This window comes from Pseudopipra pipra, chromosome 2, assembly GCF_036250125.1.
Source record: "Pseudopipra pipra isolate bDixPip1 chromosome 2, bDixPip1.hap1, whole genome shotgun sequence".
NCBI classification, from domain to species: Eukaryota; Metazoa; Chordata; class Aves; order Passeriformes; family Pipridae; genus Pseudopipra; species Pseudopipra pipra.
The window spans coordinates 35,723,822-35,747,239 of NC_087550.1; the positions used below are offsets into that span (position 1 = coordinate 35,723,822).

Below are 23,418 nucleotides of genomic sequence, written 5' to 3' on the forward strand. Positions count from 1 at the left end.
TAAAGGATGTTTTACACAGGTATTAAAGGATAGCACGGTGAACAAGACAACTTGAAAATTACTCTTCTCGAAAAAGCCTGCTCATTATATGTATGTATCCTTATATCTATGTCTATGCAGATTAATTCTGGATGTGAATTTTTACTTTTAAAACTAGAGACCTTGCTTTCTTATTTCAAAATTCTGTGGCAAAAATGGAAAGCTTTAGGAAGAGCACATAAAGAGCTATGACTCTCCCTGGCTCCTCTGCAGTGCTCACATAGTAACAGATCATTTAGTGATAGAGTCACAAAATCAGAGAATCAATTAGGTTGAAAAAGAACTTTAAGGTCATTGAGTCCAAACATAAACTTAACACTGCCAAATATTAGGATGAACTTTAGAGGCATATGAACCTCATAGGTCTCACAGGATAAGGTCAGCTTGAGGAATTTTTTTCTTTTTCATTTTTTCCTATACAGCAGGTATTTGCTAGACTTCGAGAATTTCACTCCTTCATTTCCAACTAAATATTCAGTGAAGTAATGAAGTGACATCTGAAAATAAAAGGCATCATGAGATTCTATCTCCTCCCCTCCACAGTGTTACACATCTCTAAGAAAAGACACCCATCTCAGAAGACAGCTCCTGCAACTGAGCTTAGTTCAGAGCTTAGAAGGGAAAAGCCTGAATAAGAACAGAAAATGCAAGTAATTTGTCTATGGCAAGAGATCAGTAAAGTTTGTCCTGAAGGGGCTTGCAGCCAGATGTCAAGTCTTCTTGTCTAGACACACTTGTCTGAATGACTTCACCAATCTGCATATTTTGTGAGATGCTGAAAATCAACCATTTCATTTCCACAGCACAGCTCAAAAAAATCTTCACATTTTCTGGAAGCATTTCTTATTACTGTTTCATTTTGTTTTCTGTGATAATTCATACAATTGCGGTTTCTAGAAGAATGTTTTCAGAAAGCATATAACCTTCTATTTAACACAGATGGATGCCTGAAAAGTTCTGCTGTTACGTTACAGTGTGGTTAGTGAATTTTCCCATTAACATCAACATAATGGAGGAATGCATTCAAGAATATACACAGTTTGAACACACAAGGATATCTCTGGCATGAAGGATGGAGAGGTAGAGACAAAATCAATGCGGGCTTTTCAGAGGAAATGCTGGCTTTGTAAAATAGGTAATTTTTCTGAAAACCCTGAGCTGCTTCACCTATGAGACTGTACCCCTGATTACCTGCTTTGTCACCCCTCACCCTTGACTTGTTCAATTTTGCTTCATCTCAAACAATATTATCAACCATGAGAATGTAACTCCTCAGAAAGAGAGAGCTGATAATACATCAGGGTTCAATTTTAGAAGCTCAGACCTTCTGGAGAACTAAATGACATGAAATGTTGCTTCACGTTCAGCCCTGCCACTCCATCCAGGAGACTGAACTTGCAATGGGAAGATTTCGCTGTAAGCATTCTTGTTTTCTCTTTCTGAACAGCTAAATTTCCATAGTAATCATCATCTTATATGAAACAAGATCATTCAAGTTTGAGGGGTGACAAAGTGTAATGGTGATGTTTACCTGGTCAAGGTATTGAGAAGACAAGCTGGAAAACCAATGGACAACTAGCATATTGCTGCAGACACATCACAAATAAGAGCTTTCAGAAACCACATGGCGAAGAAATAAGTTTTGATATCACTGGTGGTGCTAATCAAATTGGAAAACACAGTCATCACCATGAGTCTTTTTTTGACCAATAGTCAAAGAGAGGTTTGAATAGTTGCTATCAATGAACAGCTCATAATAAGTTTTAGCTGAAAAAAAATAAAGGAAAAATTTAAATGTATTTTTGAGAAAACAGCAATCTGCTTAGGGACAACCTGGGCAGCCGGGTATGTTCGATAAAGTATAAATTGTGAATCACAGTTGTTCAGCTTTTGTAATAGTCTGGAAGTCTCTTAGGATTTAAAGCAAGCTGAACAACTGACAATCTTGGAGGAATTCAAGTGTGGTTTTATAATATCTGGTTCAACAGACTGAACTGGATCACTCTCACTAGCAATTATGTGTTTCACCAAGCATCTGGAAGCTTCATTGATGTTTATATTTTCCTGCAAGTGAAAGAGAAAGAGAGGTTGATTAGTCAATATTAATTAAACCATGCTGCATATTTCCTGTGCATAATTAAACTTTTCTGCAGCTAACATCAAAAGTTTACTTTCCTTAATAAACAGCTTTCAAAAATTGACTGTATTAAATAATGCTTACTGGAGTTTTGAAGTTAGTTAAATTTTATATCTGTTATAATTCATATCTCCTTTTAATTGTACACAGAGCTGACTTTAAATTACCTCAATCTCTTGGTGATTGGATTGCTTCAATAAATTAAAAAAACAAATGCCAGAGGGGTGTTGAAGACAGATGCCTGAAGTAAAGCTCCAGAGCATATATTTCACTGCTTGAATAATAGTTACTCTGATTTTTGATTAATTACCTATCAGTAATTACAGTCATCAATAACACTTATTTTTTAAAGCCTTTTCCACATTTTCAAGAAGGTTTCTGTATACAGTGTTCAAAATGAAACCTGTGATGAACTAGATTCATTGAATAAACAATACAATCTCAAGTTACTCACAAAACAGTAAAACAAGTTCTGTATCATTTCAAGTCCTCCTTTATTTCCTTTTGAGGGTGACTTATCACCAATGCACTGCTTCAGAAGAAATATATCACCACTGGTTACATTTGTAGGAAAGAAATCCTCACTCTAAAGGTTTAGAATCAAAGCTAAAGCACACCTTCTCCTACATATGAATCAACAGCATTTAACTTCTAGCCACCCTCACTCTGTTTGTAGAATAAGTAAAGCTGAAACAGCCCGATCAGTGAGACACAGCTCAGCACAGCACAGAAAATAAGCAATTATATTGTGAAAGGATTTTTTTTATGACAGCCTCCAATATGTTTGGAATGAAAAGTCAGGCTTTCTGGTGTAAAAAACACACTTCTACTCTAAGAGCAATCCACTGCCAGTAATCTACTGGCATTGATTACTTCCTTTATATGACAGGAGATGGAAACTTCACTGTAGCTTCAGTCTTCTAGAAAATTGTATCACACCCCCACCCACATACATACATATAGAAATGCATTTGAACACATGTGTATATAATTGTGTAGAGGCACACACAACTCCTGCTCAATAAGTGTAAGGTTTGATTTGCAACCTAAGATTACCTAGGTTTTCAAGCTGAATCATTGAATCATTGAAGAATTTGGGTTGGAAGGTTCCTCTGGACGGCAATCTGGGGCCTGTTGCAGTGAGGCCATAATCTAGAGAAGGGGCATTTATGTGAAGATCAAAAGCTAAAGGAATGGATTATGTGAAGATGACTTTATCTAATCCCCTTGAAATCAATGGCAAAGCTTCACAAACTTCATTGACCCTCCTTTTGCACCACAGCTGAAATCTGTGGATCTAGCTGAAAATGTAAATTAGTGCCAAGATTTCACAGGTTTCTTGAACTACATAAGTGAACCTAAATATTTTATCTGTAAAGAATATCAGTTGGTTGTAAAACCCCAAATCTTTAGAATAGTTATGAATATAGTAATCCCTAGAAAGTAATATGGAGCTGGGAACCTGCTCTGTACTGAGATGTTAAAATGCTGCTGTATCACATGGCTCTCTTAGACCAGACAAGAAAATTCCTCAAGCATGCACCAAAAGGCTTTTTCAGATCACTGTGAAATTTTAATAGAAAAAAATAGACAATGAAAATATCTCTCAGTACCGCTTAGAAAGCTGAAGTCAAAACGGGATTGCTAAATGAACAAAATGAGAAATGTAAAAATCTTTTGCATTGTGTTTGCCTTTATTAATGGATTGATAAGCATCTCATTTACCCATGTGCTGCTTCTGTCTTGGAATGGCACACACTTATTCAATAGTCTTAGGGACTATCTGAGATTCTGCCCAAATCGATTAATGTTCAGATGTATCAAAAGAAACCTTCTTTGTCAGAGACTATCATCTTACAGGCATTGGGAAAGGGGAAGGAACCAAGCCCACAAAAGCATAAAATGAGTATAGATGGACATTCCTCAATTTTATGGCTAGCTCCAGCCTTCTCCTATGGTTCGGATGACAACTGGTATATGGTACAGATGAGAAGTGACATGTTAAGTTACTAGCTTCAAGGAGCCTATGCTCATGCCAACAAAGCAACTCCTACTGTCCCAGCTTTATTACTTGACTGCTTCCTTTCTGATGCCACTATTGCCTTTTGTTACAACCCTAATCCTATGGTGTCCTAGGTCTGCAGATCAGACATTACTGTATTCGGGTCTGACTAATGGAATATTGATTTCTACACCTCTCCTCCTATAGTGTGTTTTGCAAAAGAAAAATCAATATTCTGCTAGGCAGTGAAGCAGCTGAAAACAGTAGAAGGTGATCTGCTATCCAAACACAGACATCCAGAGACCTGGTGATTTTAGAGAGCATGAGGTGTTGAAAGGCAATCAAGGAGAGGAAAGAGAAAAAGGAGAAGATGAAAATCCGTTCAACAAATACAAAGAAACCAACAATCAGAGTAAGATTGGACAGAGAGGAATAATCACAGACACCCTACTAAAGGTATTGAAAGCCTCAATTACGCTTAAAAGATAAAATTATTTTTTTAAAAAAGAAAGAAAATATAGGTGAGACAGCAGAGTAAAATGATGTCTTTCAGTGGGTACCTATGTCGAAATGCCTTAACTGTCATCTCCCCTGTGGCTTTCATTCTACAAAAGAACACCACAGGAATTGTGATGATTGACGAAGTTCAGGCTTTTTTCTTTCTCCTCTCCTTCTCCTTCTCCCTCTCCCTGTCCCTCTCCCCTCCCCTCCCCTCTGTTCCCTCTCCTCCGCTCCCCTCCCCTCCAGGTTATACTGAGAGGCCTACTCTGCCTGCTACTGTGGAGCTACTTCTGAACAGCAAGATGTCCAGGAATTATCAAGCTCTTGACATAGTACTAGATGCACCTGTAGTGCTTGTTATCCAGCCTCCTCTGATTTCACTTGTACCTTCACAGTTCTCCAAACACAGGGAAAGCTCTGTCTCCCTATATTACTTTAAAGGATGGTATTACTCAGCACTGCATGTTTGATGTGTTTACCTGCCCAGCATCCTTCTGTGATAGGGAAGTGGTGCTAAGGCCATTTATCAAATAGTGAGAAAAGCAGAGCCATGAACAGAGGAAACTACACGAAACCAGCACACAGAGAACAGTTGGAAAGCAGGAGATGGCATAGTATGAAGTCTTCATATGGTAAGGTAGGAATGCAACACTTTTCTTTCCCAAGGCTCATGGGAGAGGTTTTATTGCAAGACCAAAAATGAAGGATCTTGCCCATATTATGGGTGTCTTTCAGTCTTCTCTTCCTGCTTTTGTGTCTGCTTCTCACATTGACGTCACTATTTGACATGCTAGCCTTTATAAATCCCTTCCTGAGGGATTTTATAATCTCTGAGGGATTCACAATCTCCCCTTGCCCTGTCCCCTGAGGTGTCTTGCCAATTTCTATGTGCCTCAGCAAGCCCCAGCATCTGAAAGACACTATCACAGTCAGTGATGCAAGAGCTGAGTTGTGAATCCAGCCCTAAGTGACTCACCCTGCACCAACCTGACAATATCTGCCAGAGCAAAGACCTGAACTCAGCTCCTGTGATGATGTCTGACTCTTGAGCTGGTCTTTCTCTTGACCAAATCAAGAAGGAATGCAAAGTGAATATCAGCACATATTGCTCTTTATTCTAAACAAAGAGTAAAATTACCAAACAAAAAAAGGCAAAGAAAATAACTGACCAATCTTGGAAAGCCAGAAAGGAACATTGGAAGACACAAACAAAATTACAGTTTGCCTTGTAGATCGATCTCATGCAAATATATCTTTTCAAAGGGTAGTTTATGGAAAGGATAGCTGGGAAAGAGAGTTGCATTATTTAAAACCTATTTCTATGGGAAATAATTTTGTAGTCTTGCAAGCAACAATCAACTGAAGGGGAAATAAATACATTATCAAATGTGACTCAAAGCAGTACACAAGCTCAGCAAACTTCTTAGCATTCTGTATTGTCTTCCCCTTTATCTGCCATCTCTACTGCAGATGAAGAACTTCAACATTTAGGGCATTCCATTTTAATATATGAAATAAACCCCTGCAGATTAGACTGGTTTTCAGCTCTTTACAGAAGAAAAAAGGCAAGGTCTTTTCTAATTTTGTCTCACTTTCAGATGAAATTTTTCTTTCTTTGCCATGTAGATATCTTAGATTTGGCTGACTGCTTGTTTCCTAGTATAAAGCTTCTCCCTTTTTACATTGGTAGTTTCTTCATCTGACTGAATCTGATGTTTCAGAGTCTTACCTTAAAAGTCAGGGTGAAGAACAACGTGTATGCAGGCATAGCTACCTAACCAGGGCACTGGGGAGGTCTGAATCAGCACCACTTAGAGACATGATCTTAGACTACTAGTGGAGTTGGAAAAAAATTACTTCCCATAAGTAAACACTTACAAATTGTGAAATATTCAGGTATTAGATGGGAGCCTAGTGAGAAGCACATAGCTTCCACATTTTATTTCCATAATACAGTAAAATCTGGGAGTAGACTTTCAAGATGTTTTAACCTGGAGCTAGCAGTCTGAGGGAACAGCTCCACACTCTCCCTTAGCAGAGCACTTGGGAAACCACTATGAACAGAGCCTTATTAAGGTGGTGTGCCATGTTGCTGTGGTTGTATTTCTAGGGAAAAACAACCGTACAAGTTAAAAGCCATTCAGATGCATGAACATGAACTGTTGTGACTGCCACTCTGAGAACAAGATCATTTCTGTGATTGAATTCTTATGCCTGGTTGAGTATTCTGCAACAAAATTATTTCAGTAAATTATCTTCTGATCTCAACAATTTTGTGATTCTATGAATTTCCAGTTTTGGGACAGCACTAAACAATGTATTTCATAAAAGTGATCCAGAGAGCTTCAGAACAGCTCTAATACCTGTAGGATAATCTGAATCAACTCATTTTAGTTACAGGAAAGAAACTGCAGAGGATTCTGCACAGAGCAACTGAACTGAAAGCTTCTGCCTTAGGTGTCAGCTTCATTTTTTGCTTTATGGCAGAAGCTGAAATATTTTCTAAGACTCTGTGTGGTGATATTGGTTAGACTGTATTTTGAGTGAATTAAAAAAACAATGTAGGAGCCACACATCCCTAACTGGATCTGGCAGTCTCAAATGGGTTGCTTTGTTTTCAGTTACCAGATCAGCAAACTAGCTGTAGTGTGTCAGCCTAATTCAAATACATGTCTAAATCTTGTTTTTCTTTATGGAAATCAAAACTACTTATCCTGTTCCTCTGCAAGTCTACTGCATAGCTTGCTTTTTCCATCTTTCATAATAATTGTCCAGTCAGGAGAGCTGAAGAATTTGTGATTTAAACAAGGGTTAGTAGAGTTTGGTTTGTTCACAGAGCTCACTGGTAAGATGAGCAGAATTATTGCCCTTGCTTTGCGAAAGAAAAGGCTGGATCAGAGGAGAGAGTGACTTTCTGAAGATAATGCAGCAGATCAGTGGCAAAGAGGACTTCTGATTGCTAGTCCAGCGTTTGGGCCCTATGGAGGCTTGGAACTAGATGATCTTTAAGGTCCCTTCCAACCCCAATCATTCTGATTCTATGATGACACACTGTGGACTGTCTGTCAAACAAAAGCTGGAGAAAGGACATATTTCTGAAAGGATGAAAGATTCTATAACTTCTTGCTAGTCCAAGAAGGACATGTCCAAATAGGCCAGAGACTCAGACTGCTCATCAGTCTCCAGGCCATAATGCTCAGCAGACAAGGAACTTGGTATATAGTTTGGTAATGATCTGAAAAGCATAGCTACCATCCTTTCTGGGCAATTTGGATAAAACATGAATGTCTTTTTGTCTAATTCTGTATTACTGACAGCAGAATTACAGCAGGGAAAAGAGGAAGTCAGGCATAATCACAGCACAGCCATTGCCAGTTGCAAGGTATTTCAAGTTATGTGTGAATTAGGTACTCTCAAGCACGTTTAGTTTTGCCTGACTTGTCTGTTCTCTCGCACAAGTTCCATTTTCATTATAAAGTGATAATAAGCTTGCAATTGCTCCTTTTCTAATCCAAGTCAAAGCTCACCTCTTTGAACTAGGAATGGTGGTGAAAACAGTTTAAAGGCTTGGAAACATGAGTGGAGCTCTCAGCTGCTCTGGCCATGTGCTGGATAATTAAATGTGTGACAGGAAGGAGACATTTCCTTCCTTTAAAAGAATGAATGTTTCACAATACTTGTGGTCATGAAATTTATTAAAGAGTTTAATATAAAGGGTTATTTTGTCACTATCTGGGGATGTGCCTTTCAGATTGCAATCAGTATAAGTGAAGTAAATATGAATGCATAAAAGAGATCAGGCTCACCATCAGATATGTGGCAGTAGTGTAACTTGTGACTATACCGTGTGGTGTTGTTGCCCAATAAGGCCCTTCTTACATGGTAAACTATCCAAATTCTTCTATCTTTATAGAGAGCAGAAGATTGGAACAGGCTGAGTATTTCCTTCAGATTAATGTAGGAATCAAAACTAATACATGAGAATGCATGAGGTGGCTCAAATGTTTTATATTGGAGTTGTTAACTTGTGAAAAATAACACTAGGGAATAATAGAGTGATTTTTTTTTTCTTTTTTTCTTTTTTTTGGTGTAATATGTCAACGCTACAGACAAAAATTTAAACCATTGACAGCTTGAAATACGGTAGATACATAGGTAGCATGCTGCTTTCTGCAAGGCAACCAGAATGATGTTGTTTTTTACAAGGAATCACCTTTGTTTTTCCAAAATCCATAAATCATATTCAGTTTACTCTGAAGGCTATAACGTTTCCAAGTATGTCTCTGGAAAATCTCCAGAGATCTAATTATTCCAGGATACAACAAAGAGAGAGTTATTACTTATCTGAACTGCTAAAACTGCTAGCTGCAGGATGATGACTTCTCTGTCCATGTTACTCCGCTTCCAAACAGTTTCTATTCTCTTTAGGAAACATGATAGATATTTATTTTCCCAAGACCCAAGTTCAATTATTTAATATGCCCTAGGCTGAAAGAATACCAGGTATGTATAACATCCAGTATTTTAAAATAGCAGTAATAATAGGTTTTGTTTAGGAAAGAAAGTGTAGGTTTTAGTTCAGAACTTAGACCAAGTGGGGATGATATTCTGATCTAGATTAACCTAAATGATGTGGTTCTACCATCTTTACTGGAATTACTCTTTGTGTAATTTTAAAGTCAGGAGACTCCAATTCTGAGTAGAAATCAGGTGTGGGGATTGCAGAATAACAGATCCTAGCCTCTGGTCTATAGCAGCAGAGAAGAGTCTGATAAGTCATGTGTCCTCAACTCTCATTGCTCTCTTCACAGTGGACTTTGAAGACCAATCTTGTCATAACTGGCTTTCTTGCTATTCCTGCGTGATTGCACTGGCAATCTGAGGACTGCTTGGGTTTCTGAGTTAAATAAAGAAGAATCTAGATATTTCCCATGTTTAAAATCACTCCAAATCTTAATTCTATGTGGCTTAGAGAAACTTTGAAAACTTATCCTCTATTGTGACTTTTTTAAAATTTATATATCCTTTATATGTCCTTTATTCTTCCACAGTTCTGCCCCAGTCTGGCTCCATCATCATAGTAAAACCTCTCTGTGACCTTTGAAATTGTTTGTACATTCATTCTCTATCATGACCTGCAATGACCCTTGGCACAATAAATGCTGTTGTCCTTTTTAAGAGGTGGACAAATGTTTGCTGGGGACTGATGTATGGAATTCATGGTACAAATTCCTTTCTTATAGGTCAAAGAGCAGTGACAAGCTTCATGACTTTGCAATCTTAGCCCAGAGTTCATGCAATGCTTGAGGCAGTCTAGGGCAAGCCGCTATTCACCTGCTGTTACTTCTGCTGATTACAAGTGAAACATCTTTTAAATATTAATGCTTAAAGGAGGTGTCAAGACTAGAAAAGTAAAATACAAAAATACAAAAATACACTCTAAAGATCCTTAAGTAACTTACATAAAATGCATAAAAGAAATTAAAAAATCAAATGGAGCATTTTGACATTCAGTCTACCAACAATCTAGGTCAAACCAGAACCAAACTGCTTTCATTTTAAACATCCAAAAGTTCCAGCTTTCATAATAGGAGCATACAGTCAACATAATATCCGTTGAATTTTTGTGTTCTAATCAATATTTCAAATGCCAGCTCTCCAAATCTTCCATGCACTGAGATTATTTGAGAAATCTCAAACTGATACACAGTACCATTGTACCTTCGGCCTTTATAATCTGAAAGTCCCAGTGCCCTTTGTGATTTTGACCTCAATTTTCCAGGCACTCAGGAAATCTGTACCAAGGCAAAGAATTGAACTTTAGAGTAGCTCATTCAGCACTTGAACGACTGGTATTTCCTTCCACTCCAGATATGTGATTTTTTAAAAAAGGCTTTTGAGAATGAAGGCTTATAGCAGTAAACATTGTACAAACACTACAGTAGACTGACTTTATTTCTGGAATCTAAGACAATAAAGCTATTGTCTCAAATCAGTATTTCTCAACTAAAGTGGTTGTATAATTACTTAGAGATAATATTCAATGTTAAAAATTGTATAAAACATCCTCATATCATTCATAGGACGTAGCTTTTATGCCTTGCCTAAGGTCATCTTTCTCCCCAGGCTATTACACAATAAACTGTTGACTGGTTACATAGTTTACTGGTGGCATATCATATTAGAGTATCTATATTTCAGAATGTTGCACATAATTTGCTTTGCAACAAAACGCCTAAAAGAAATAGAAATGTAAAAATTTACAAGTTCAAGTACAAGTTTAATTAATTCCACCAAGAGAAGAGCTTTGCAAGGTGCGCATTTAGATCGAATGAACTATTTCAGGAAACTGATTTCTCTATACTTAGAAATATTTAAGAAGAAATGGAAACATTACCTTGGCCGATGTTTCAAACCAGCCCACGAACCCATTCTCTTTGCAGAACTGATCCATCTTGATGCCGTTGTTCATAAGAACATCTATTCCCTGGTCGCATTTGTTTGCTAATAGGACTGTTGGCACAGGTTTGCCATTTGGAAGAACCAACTTAGAGTCCAAATCCTCTTTCCATTTTGTCACTGCTTCAAACGTTGCAGGTCTTGTAACATCAAAGACAATAAATGCCCCCATGGCCTCTCTGTAATATACCCTGGTCATGTTTCCAAATCTTTCCTGTCCTGTGATGAAGAAATTAGGAGGGAAAAAATTTTAAAAATTAATCAGTATTTCACATAGCAAGTTTTCTAAGAGAACATTAGTGAAGGCAGGACTTCATTTCATAAGTCTCTGGGAAACTACTCTTTGTCTAAATAATAGCAAGTACTATGCTAGACTAATTTGCATGAAAATGCAGGAGAGTATTGCATGAAAAAGGAATTTTCAGGCAAACATCCAAGGAAATTTACTAACTTTATGACAAGCTTGAACTCCAGTGTTAGGTCTTATTAGGCTGCCAGATTTCTTGGTCTGTGGACAGTACCAAGGGTCTTGGTGTACATCATAGGACTTTAAACAAGAGTCATAAAAAATCTAGGTACCAGATCAGAAACTCCTTGAAACTATGGTATTTTGTGTGAAATATCTAATGCAACTGGACTGATCATGCATAAAGGGGATCCTAGTGCAAGTTAGAATAACCAGCAGTAACCAGGCATTAGAGTCCTTACAAATTTAGTGTTATGAGTAAACTAAAACACAGAGGTGAGGAAGGTGAATTTAAAACCTTATAAACATGGAAAGTGTCCTAAGAAATAGTACAGCAGTAGCAATATGAAGAACTGTATTGCTCCAGTGAAAAGGTCTGGGAGGAGAAAAAATCTGAAGTTTTATGGTTTTATTTGCTGAATTCAAAATGTTTTCTGGGAAGTTATTTACAGTATTTTTGTGAGCTAACAATATATTATCATATGCAAACATGGACATTTGTAAATATCTGTAATTTTATATCATTAACAGTATGAAAATTAACACACTTGACGTCAGGATGTGGTATGTTGATCAGCTGTGGGTTTGTTAATATATCTGCTGTTTTCACGAGAACTTTGAAAAAATAAATTGCACAGATTTTTTCTTGAAAATAAAAAATAGAATTTCCACTAATGTCTACTGCTGAGCTGTGATCCAAAAAAAAGAATTATAAACTCCTGAAATGTTTCACAATGATAGCAGTCTTTAAGAAAGGCAACTCTTGTATATGCTTCCATTGCTGGAGAAAAGTGCTATGAAAATAGAAACATTTAATGGAAACCTGTTTCTAACCTTATTTTCTCAATGTGAGTAATTTTGAGTAGGATAGGAAGACAAGAAGTCTGACCTTACGAAGCTTACCTGTGAAGATTTTATCTGATGGAAATCATGCTGTCAAATGTAAGGCTGGGCTGAGAAGGGGAAAAGTGCCGATTGCTGGGTTTCTAGTCCATGCAGTTTCATTTAATGGAAATAGCATTGAACCCACTTATAGGGTCAACACCATCAGCTTGTGGTGTTTATCTTTGGTTTTAAGCACTGTGGCAGCGAGGAGAAAGTAATTCACATGATACAGAAACCAAAGAGGAAGTCTGTCTTCTCTAAATTCATGTTAGATTTTTGTTACCTTAAACCTACACTGCATCCCATTGATAAAGCAAGATAGAAGTAGATTATTTTTGGGAAGTAAGAGGTCATATTAAAAATTTCTTATGGCTAGGTCTTGTTAAAATGTCTTATGATTCCTATCAATGAGCTAACCAGATGAATGGCTAAGTCATGTGCTATTCAATAATCTCCTTGTTGAGCAATTTTTTTTTCTCATCTGCAAGAAGGTACCTTCAAACAAAAGTCAAAGTCTGATTAGAAACTTAGAAGTGAGGCAAGCAGCAACATATGCAATTAATTTTTTGAGGGATATTTTATTTCAGTGATAGTTTGTACTTCTCATGCAAAGTTCTTGAGATGCTTGCACTGTAGATAATATTAGAGCGGCTAAACTTGGGCCTCACACATATTTATTGGGACACAGATCTCTAGAATAGGTGTCATAGAACATGAACTACATTATTCATTTGCAGCATAAAATCATCCAGCATGAACAAAGTTGCTAGAGGAACAAAAGGCTCTTGTGATCTTTTGCCCAGTATTGGCCCAAATAGATTCTGACAAATTGTAAGACACTGATCTCTCCTCTTGCTTCCAGCTTCTTTTGCAGATACACAGGATTTTTGCTGCATAGAAAAGCCACCATGTTTGTAAAATCAGCTTTATGCAGGAGGACAGGGATCACCAATATTCATCATCAATCACTTCAAAGAAAGAATGAGGATGCTGGCTGGATAAATTTCCTAAACTCTTTTTGAAGTGGTCTTTTTCCTGATCAGGTGTAATTAATACTTGACAGAAAGACATTAGGCAACTTTGAATGGAATAGAGGTGGTTTATTAAAAGGAGTTTCATTTTTATGCCATTTGCATAATCACTTTTATTTAACTAACATTGTAGAAAAATGACCTCTAGTATTTGCATTGTGCTTGGAGAGCTAAATAATGTGTCTAAGGATACAGAAGGACTCTTTCTTCCATAGATTCTCCCTTATGTGAACAAAATCCTATATTAACAGATAAGGTTCCTAAAACTTTTTCATTTATCAGAATTACTTACAAAAATAGACACCATTTGATGTATTAAAGATATCAGAATCTGGCCTTGAGTTTTCAGCTACACAATGGCAGTAATTAGGCTAGAAAATAGATTAACCATTAGGTATTCAGTGGTATCCTGCAGGCAGCCTTGAACATGAGAATCTGCTTTATTGTAAGAGGGACTGGGGGAGATGGGGTTTGCTTTTCACTTGAAGGGTCAGAAACTTGTGAAATGTTTGTTTGATCTGGCCTGTTGTACTTTCCTGCATCCCTTGCAAGGCCACTGTCATCTGGCATCAAACCCCACAAGTCCAACGGCCTTTGGCCATTGAGATGGTGCTCTGTGTTGGGATTTATCAGTCCTAGTTTAAAATTAAAAAAATTAGCTGGGAGTATCTAAGATTAGGGTCCCTTTGTAGTCATGAAGTGTCTAATGAAGATGAGATGTCTAATTTTTAAACAGATGAATCCTACCCCACTTTGAAGGGAACCAAGTGAGACCAAGGTGACAAAACAATAAGATTTCTATTAAAGGGAAGAACTTCCTGTCTGAAGGTCAGCTGGTCTGCACATTTATTCTAATCTCAGAAGCATCTCTGCAGCAGAGAAAGGTTGACTGCTTAAGGCAATCAATAGCTGAATTTTCATAGTTTATAAAAATGCACCCCACATAAATCTGTACAGAAATCTACAGTTTTCACTTACCACCATCATCTCTGATAAAGTTATAAAAACTAATGTTAAAGTGCTAAAGTTCAGATAATTTCCACTATCTTGCCCACAGCATCTGAAATATAGCGTAAGTTAAAAGTTGATTAAAACTGCCTAATGCCAAGTTTTACAATGGGTTTTACTTCTTTCCACTGTCCCTCATCCTGAGAAACAAATACTTTTGGGAACCACCATGCTTTACCGAGAGCCTCTAGCTAAAACTGAGAAGCTGGAATTTGTGGAGAAGATTTAAACACTTTTTACCTTTCACTTCAGAGCACTTTCAGAATATTCATACTTGAATTCAAATCATCGTCTTTATGGATTGAAACTCAAGCAAGTCCTGAGGTGATGTTCACCACCCCAGAATGTGGAAAAGCAGGCAGTTGCAGGATCTGGCCCATGGATCCCACTAAAAATCTATAATGAAATAAAACCCTCACAGCAAGGGACTTATTTATGTTTGCAGAACAGCAATTTCAAGGTAACTTAGCCTTGAAATCACCATGACTATCTTATTTATGCATATGTACTGCAATGCTTAGCAGCCACTAAAAACCTGAAATGCTGAGGATGTGCTGTGCCTGGCATTAGTGAACAGTGCTTACTACTTCTGCAGCATAACAATCTTAAAAATTTTACAACTGCAGAGACACTTGCCTATATCTGTTTCCAAAGGTCAAAGTGGCAAGGAAAGGAAGCAAAGCTGTTCTTTCCCCACTGGTATTGTCTCCAAAGCATTGGTCCAAATCCTTATGAGATGAGAACCAGCCTTCTAAAATCAAATCAACATATTTTTGGCAGCAATGAATAATCCAGCCCACACATACGCAGCAGGACTGATAACGTGGATATTGAGACGGCTGTGGAAAAGGAGCAGGGAAGGCTCTGATGTGCTGCTCTTCTCCCCACTGTACTAAGAGCTGCTCCCTGCAGTTAATCTGCACCTAAAGCTGGTCCTCAGAGAAATCTCCAGGCTGTGTGGGCACGAAACACAGACAGTAGCATGGAGAGCAGCCTTACTGATACATCCAGATTTGCTGTCTGCAATAGCTGTTTTCTTCAGCAGTGTGACAGCCTGATCTGCAGACCTGCATCCACAGCAGATTGTGCAAAGTACTATTTAGTTTCTTTTAAAGCTTGCCTTATAACAATCTGTTACAAATTTAGAGGATACTCACACAGAGGCAGCAGAAAAGATAAGGAAACAAAGACAGAAACTGACTGAGGACCAAGACATAAAGTTGTATGACAAAGCAGTAGAGGTGATGGCACACTTCAACAGAACACCAAAACTGTTCATTTGGGACATTCAATGAAGTAAAATGGAATTGTTGTGGGGAAACTAAAGACAAAGAGAATTTTATCATGTACATCTCCTCTCACACACAACAGTAAAAATTGAGTCACTTCAAACTTTGGCACTTTACTGAATCAGATATAAATTAATAGATTTTAATGACAGTGTCTTGTTACAGACATCATGACATCATAACATCATAAACCTTGAAGTTTAGTCCAATTATTCCTGTCTAACACCCATAGCTTAAGGAATATATTATGTGTTAAAACCCCTGTCTTAATGTAACAATATGTGATGCAAAGCCTACCTTATCCCTGAATTAATTTTTCTAATGCTTAGTTGTCCTTGTTGTTCAGCATTTCTCTCTTATCCAAATAAATGCAGTTTCAGCATTTAACTATTAGATCTTATTATAGTTTTGTTTACCAAATTAAAAATACAAAAAAATATATTACAGATACATGAAATACATTTAATTATGAAATTAAATGACACCAGATGGATGAACCAAATTTACTTTTTCTTCTTGTGCATGATAAGGGTAAACCAGGGTAAACTGCTTGGTCCTACCACGGCTGGAATAAGTCACTCCTCCAATGAAGTCAGCATGTATATAAATCCTACTAATAATGTATATAAGCTTAACATTGCTTTTACTCAAAACACTTTTGAGAAAATTATTTCTAGATTGTTAAACAATTTGCTACCCACTGATCCACAGTGTGAAATGCAAGGAAGAGTACAGATAGGCTTGGTACTAAGTTCACTGGTTGTATAATGGAGGCGGAAAGAAGATATAAGAGCTAAAATGGTACCTGATATTTCTATACACATACATATATAAATAGATATTTATATAAAAATACTGATTTGAAATATTATTGATATATTTGCAGCATTTGCTTCAGTCCAAGATGTCCTGAATGCTAAGCCAACATCTTTCAGCTTGGTCAGAGGCCCAAAATTTATTTTTTTATGTCCAAAGCTAAACATGACCTAATAACAGAGATTCTACCAAAAGACAGAGGATGTTCTGAGACCACAGATTTTATTTTCCTTGCTCTTGTCATTGAATATTTGTGTTTTGCAAATGGTGATACATGACTAGCCACAGCCAGGAAAAACACACTTCCATTCTGTTCATATTTCCAACCAGTTTTACTTCTCTTTCACTTTAAAACCACTTTTTTTCTCATCAGCCAGATGCCTTATTTGTGATAACTCCTATGCCTCCGCCACAATGATCTGAATTCAGTGTATTGCTTACAGAACTTACTTTCTATGTACAGCCAGCAACAGCTAAAGCTCTGTACACAAAAGTCATTAAAACTGAGACAGTAACTCTTTTTATTACTGATCACTGTCTTGACCTTCACAGCGATGCTTTGAATTGGGCAATTCATATGAAATTTAGTAGGATACTGTAATTCTCTCTGTCATGTGTGATAACTCAGAAAGCATGCTAGTCATTCAGTACTACAACTAGGTGTAATTGCTTCTGCAGCCTGACGGAAAGCTACATCATATGATCCGCCAGCACATGATTAGTAGTGTAATAAATCTCTGAAACAAGGCATGCAAAATACATTCTTTAAGTCCCTCATGCATTCAGAATTTATTGTTAAATGCTTTTTCTCATGCAGAAAAGTTTTGCTGGCAGTGTATGTGTTTGTTGTTATAATCAGTCACAAGAGAGTAATAATAATGTTTTCCCCATTATTCCAACTTTTAATAAATAAAACTGAGCATATATGTATTTAACATCATAAAACCCCAAGATTATAATGATGTGTACAAAAGCTGAGTTTATACATGTTTTGCATAAAGCAGTGTTGTTGCATAAGTTTTAGTACCTTGGTGCCAAATTCAGAGCTCAGACATGAGACAGCTAAGTGCAGAAGAAAGGCACGCCCTCCTCTGATAAGAATGTCAAGAATTTTCTCATTTCACCAGTTTTACTCGGTACTGTTCCAGACTAGATCACTGAATCCACAACTCAGGCCACAGACTGGCACAGCTGCCTAACAGAAGTTCACCTTTATTTCCTACTTAATGAAAGTAACTTCTTAATTTGATTGAGTTTTTAAATGCCCTCCTTTACCCTGTAATCTATTGTGTTATAGCTCTACTTGGATTCCTATATTCACTGAAAAAAAAATGATTACTTACAGCATGTGAAATATACTATTAAGATAAACTTATTTTGTGGACTGAAACAAAAATTGTTAATTTCCAGGAAGGGGCTGGTGAAAAAAAAGTTGTGGGTTTAATTTGAAGCCAAATATAAAAGCTCTGAAGCACTGACAGCAACAATGTCAGATTATGTGTGTTTTAATTATGTAAGCATGCGGGCATAGCTGGACTTCTTTACTTTTTTTCTCCTTGCACAGGGTAAACTATGTTTTTTTTCTTGATGTTGGAATAAGGATAATTAAACATGATATTTATATTTTTAACAACGAAGATTATTGCCAAATAGAAACACTTCTCTTTTCAAAGCACATTAAGAATTATTTTCACTGGGCTGAAGGGAGGAAAGGTAAGAGGTAGAGGAAGGACAGGAAGGAGGAAAGAATTTTGATAAAGTAACTCAGTGATATCTTTATTTTTTAAAATATAAAAATCCTTTTAATCTTTTTACTGAATCCCTCATCTATTCCACTTGGTACTCTCTCTCCTGTCACAGAGTTCTATTAGTCTAAGGAGACAAATCTGAACATCGGCAACTGCAGGGAAATAACTGAGGCACTTGGAGAAAGGTGCCTTGTCCCTGCATTTGTCCAAGGGCTTGGGACAAAAATCAGACATCACAGATTCCACTCTGACACCCCTTGTTTGGAGTCTGCTGGCTTTAGAGAAACTTCAAAATGTCAATCTGCCCTTAAAGTTTTCTGTCCGCAATCTGCTCTCCCTCACTTCATAGCCACTAGTGGTTTCCAGCTTTTAGATTAGTACAAATGAATTTGGGTCTATATTTTGTATTGGTTTTGGATGGGCTATGTGGCAAAAGGTTCTCCTCTGTACTCACCCGCAATATCCCAGAGCTGGAGCCGTACCACAGTTTCAGCATCCCAGTTCAGCACCTTCAAAGCAAAGTCCACCCCGATGGTGGCCCGGTAGTGGGGGGAGAAGTTCTGGTGGACATAACGTTTGATGATGCTGGTTTTGCCCACTCCCAGGTCCCCGATCACCAGCAGCTTGTAGAGGTGCTCCTTCTGGTTGTGCTTCTGCATCTTTCCTGTGGCTGCGGCTGCTCCCTGCAAACTGATTGCATGCTCTGCCCGAGGAATCCTGCCAGCCTGAGGGGAAGAGAGGGAGTGAGGAACTGGGGAGGGAAGGAAGGAGAGCAAGGTAGGTGGAGGCTCTCTCCCTTTCTATGAAAGCAGGATCACCAAGTCCAGCAGGCAGCCCTTCTGGGAGATGAAGTAAGGACAGACTGGGGAAAGGAAGTCTCCCAGAAAGTTTGTGCATATATGTGTAAAGGTCAGCACGAGGTGTGTCTGGGATTAGTCTGGCTGCTAAAGACTTTGCAGGAAAATTCATGCAACAGTCCTGTTCTCTGTTTCGATCCTTGCTGGAAGGACAGTATTTCTCTTGTGCACTAGTTTTACACACGTTTTTTAAGTCACTGCCTTGTGGATAATTTATCACCCTATGCTTGTTTCCAGACGTCTTTAAGATGCCAGTCACTGCAAAACAAAACACAAATCTCCCTTCAGAAGTTTTGTCTTGCCATCAAAGTGCAAAAATTAAACCAGTGTACTTTAACTTTAGATGTGATTTGGTTCTAATTCCACATAATTCGGTGTGAATGCAGTTACACCACTAGAAGTGGTGGTTATAGCAATATACAGCATCTTTACTTGTTTCCATACTAGGAGGGCTGTATGAATTTAATTATAGCAGATACATATTTCTTAATTTCATTACCATAATTGTGATAGCCTGTTTATACCTATAAGCATGATCCAATCTGAATGTAGCACATAGCCACACAGCTTATGTTTTTGGTTTTTTTTCATACAACTGGACTCTAAAATGCAAAAAATCCAGGTTTATCCCATGACTCCGATAATCAGAAGTTATGAAAGCGTAACAGCATTAGAGCATATGAACGCCAGAGTCTCAACAGTCTTCTGTTATCCAAAACAAGTGATCTCAAACTTGCAAACAGTCAAAATCATTTGAGTAAATCATTCCACTGACATGATTGTCCCTGTATTTTAAATGAAGAACACAGTGAATTCTACCTAGGCAGCCTAGTGGAGACCCCTACCCACTGCCTAGAATGTTTGATTCTTTTAGCAGCTTTGATAGCAGAACACCCAGAATTTTAATATTGTGTGCAACTCATCAATGAATGATTTTTACATTTATTGATGGTCTTGATAACATGAAAAAACATTTTACACTTACTGAAATATTGTTTGACGGAGTACTTATCCAAATGTGCACTGAAATGGCATTAAAATTTTGTCATCTATCCAAGAGCTGGATTTTAGTAGAAAAAGAATTCAGAACACTCATATTATGCAATCTTTTATAATCAGTCCTTAAACTCAAACTTTAACGTTTGTATATATGTATATAAATATATATATGTACAAATACACAAAATGGAAATAGGTACTTTGAGGAGAAAAATGTCTTATTTTCTTGAAACTTTTTATTTCTAATAAGAAGATTTTTTCTCAATAAGATAAATTGTCTTTCCAAAAACAAGCTGTCATTTTTATCCTGTTTGGAGAGACAATTTTAAAGGGCTTAGCCTTTTTTTTTTTATGGACATCATAAGAGACTACAATTTGAGAAGCAAATCAGTTCGATCAGTTAGTATCTTTGCATGATTCAAGCTTATTATTGTTCCTACTGGTAGCATGTGGTCCATGAATTCTTGCCTTTACAGCACCACTGTTTCCTGAGAGGATGCAAAACTCAAGCACTGCTAAGAGTTCACCATTCCTCTCTAAAGTTGAAGCTTTTCCATTTTAGTGCTTAAACAAAGAACAAGCTGAGAGGGTTTAGCAATTTAGGAAATTATGAAATTGGTGTTTTGGATAAGGTTTAAATTACATCTGATCTTTTATGCTTTTTTGATGATGCCTAATGCTCAGAGAACAGTGTGGGGAAGGTCACTGAAAGTGGGTATTTGGTAACTGAGGGTCTTAAGCTATTAGTAAGTGTAGTTAGAGATTGGTCTACACCCAGAAGCATGAGGCTTTACCTCTCTTCCAAAGTTTTTGTTAGCATTAGCTATAATAGCTCTGTATAATCGTGTTACTTGTTTAAGTCTCCAATTCTTCTTTGAGCGTGGCTAAATTCTTGGCCCCACCAGCATCCTGGTACAATGAGCTCCTCATAGGCTTAATCAAGGTCACCCTGGGTTGGCAGTAGAGCTACCAGTGAGATGTTCAGTGAGGTGTTCAGAGCAGGGGAGGATGTAGGAGAGTTCATTGCAGTTAGAGGGATGATTCGCTGAGCTATAGTATGGACTGAAACATCCTGCTGAGTGAAAGCTGTACCCAGACCTCCTAACTCCACAGTAAGTTGGCTTTTATAGACACTGTCTGCTGAAATGCTCCTAAAGTGGGAGGAGGCTCTCAGCCCTGCCTTGCTCCACCTTTTTGGAGCTATGTGTCTGTACTGGTTTGCCTTCTCTGTCATCTGAAGGCACCAGAGTAGGGAGGTGTGGATGTATTACTGCAGCACCAGCATGGGACAAGGCAGATAATCTGGGCTGGTTATGACTTACGTGATCACTGCAAGACTTGTTTGGCAATGCCAGCTGATCCCTTCACGAACACAACCAGGTTACTGCAACTCAATGATCTCCTGCATGCAGAGGTGTCTTAGCTGAGACCATACTTAAGAATAGTTAAGATAAACCATGAAAGCTTGCACTTGTCATCCACAGGTAAGTAGTTAGCAGGGCTCAGCTGATTCCAAGCAACTTGTTAGGCTGGGAGAACCAGATGTTGTCTCCAAGCCCTTATTCTACTGCTTCAGGTCCTTCAGCTATATCTAGGCAACAAGAGCATGTAAGCATGGCACCAATTTGTTTGATATTTTTATGTTTATGTTTCGCTTGTCTATATTTTTTCTGCTAGGCATACATTTTAAACTTTATTAAATAATTGTAAAAAATAATTGAAATTCCACGTGACATTATATATATCTATGTTGTTTTATTTTTGTATTTCCTCCTTATCCACTATACTATTTGCCACAATAGTGTCATCTAATGCTCTGCTATCTCCATTTTAATGCCTATACTAATATTAATAGACACTATTAACATTCTATTTTAATTGGCAGGAATTGATACAAACTCTACACATCTCAATTGTAAATAATAACATTAAACACATTACATCAAATTAAGGCGTTACAGACTCTGATGGCCTCTGTATAAAAGTGAAACTCATTTTACAGTGATAATTGTCAAGAATTCCTCACTATTTCTCTGTCATTTGTAGAGATCTTTTTCTCTGAGATAAGTGATAAAATAGAAGATGTAATTACATTGATGGGAATCCAGGACAGCATAACTGCATCATGGATTTTATCACTCCTCTTTGTGTGGCATATACCACAGAAAAGAATGTCAACCCTGAACACCAGAGTTGTTATCAACATACCTTTAAAAAATGACAGTGTTGTCTGAGATATTGAAACTACAAGGCAATAGTTTTTGTCAAAGGAAACACATTCAGATATATGTACTCAAAAGATTGCCATCTAATTACCTAAGTTTTTCTCATCACAGCTATTGTTGTTATACCTGGTAGCTTTGCATGTTTTCAAGGGATTGGCCTACACCATCATATTGATCTTACTTAATATGATATAAATGACACCATAATCCATAGACATGCTAATACACATTTCTCTGTGTGTATGCATATATATATACATAAAACCCAATATGATAGATTGGAAGATTATTTTATGTCCTACTTTTAAAAAAATACAGAACATTGACATTCTACACAGAGGTTTTTGCCAGACTTCTGTATTAATCTTGGGGTATGGAATAAATACTAAATTGTTAGCTACACAGAAGACTGATAATCTTTTATTAATATATTTTCTTCCTCATTTCAGTCATAGCATATTCAATGACTTCATTATGGGAATGGTCAATCATGACAAGAATAATCTCTCACAGAGAAAGAGGTTGTTTTAACAAAATGATATGTTTTCCTCAATTTTATTTTTAGGCCAGAACAATTAATTTGGATTTTCCCTTCTTCCATTCCAGTGATTTTTGTGATTAAGACATTCAGTTAAAAATTACTATTGACTCCTCAAGCACATCCATCATGGAATGGTTATTGACTTAGCAAACATAGCTAGAGCTCTCCTTTGATTAAATTATGAGCTTCTTAACTTATAATTAACTCAGCAGAAAATACACTTTATCAGGAAAAATCTCTCAAAGAATATCTAAACAAATGTTTATGCAACCAGTAAAAGTACCAGGCAGCTTTTATAGTCAGAGAGCATATTACTATTCTGAAATTATTTATAACTCCTGCACTAAATTATTCTCACTCTTTAAAGTTCAGTCTACACCCTGGCTGAATTCACTCTATCAATAACATAACAATA

General features: G+C 37.3%; 1 protein-coding gene across 1 annotated transcript; it reads right to left on the reverse strand.

Moving 5' to 3' along the window:
* Positions 1-1,871: 1,871 nt before the first annotated feature.
* On the reverse strand, positions 1,872-19,176 carry RAB38 (RAB38, member RAS oncogene family). Its single transcript, XM_064645008.1, has 3 exons — positions 18,836-19,176; positions 11,077-11,357; positions 1,872-2,103 (listed from the first exon to the last, which is right to left on the reverse strand). The coding sequence occupies exons 1-3, from the start codon at positions 19,038-19,040 to the stop codon at positions 1,951-1,953; spliced, it is 639 nt and encodes a 212-aa protein (XP_064501078.1). The 5' UTR covers positions 19,041-19,176; the 3' UTR covers positions 1,872-1,950.
* Between the last annotated feature and the right edge of the window lie 4,242 nt (positions 19,177-23,418).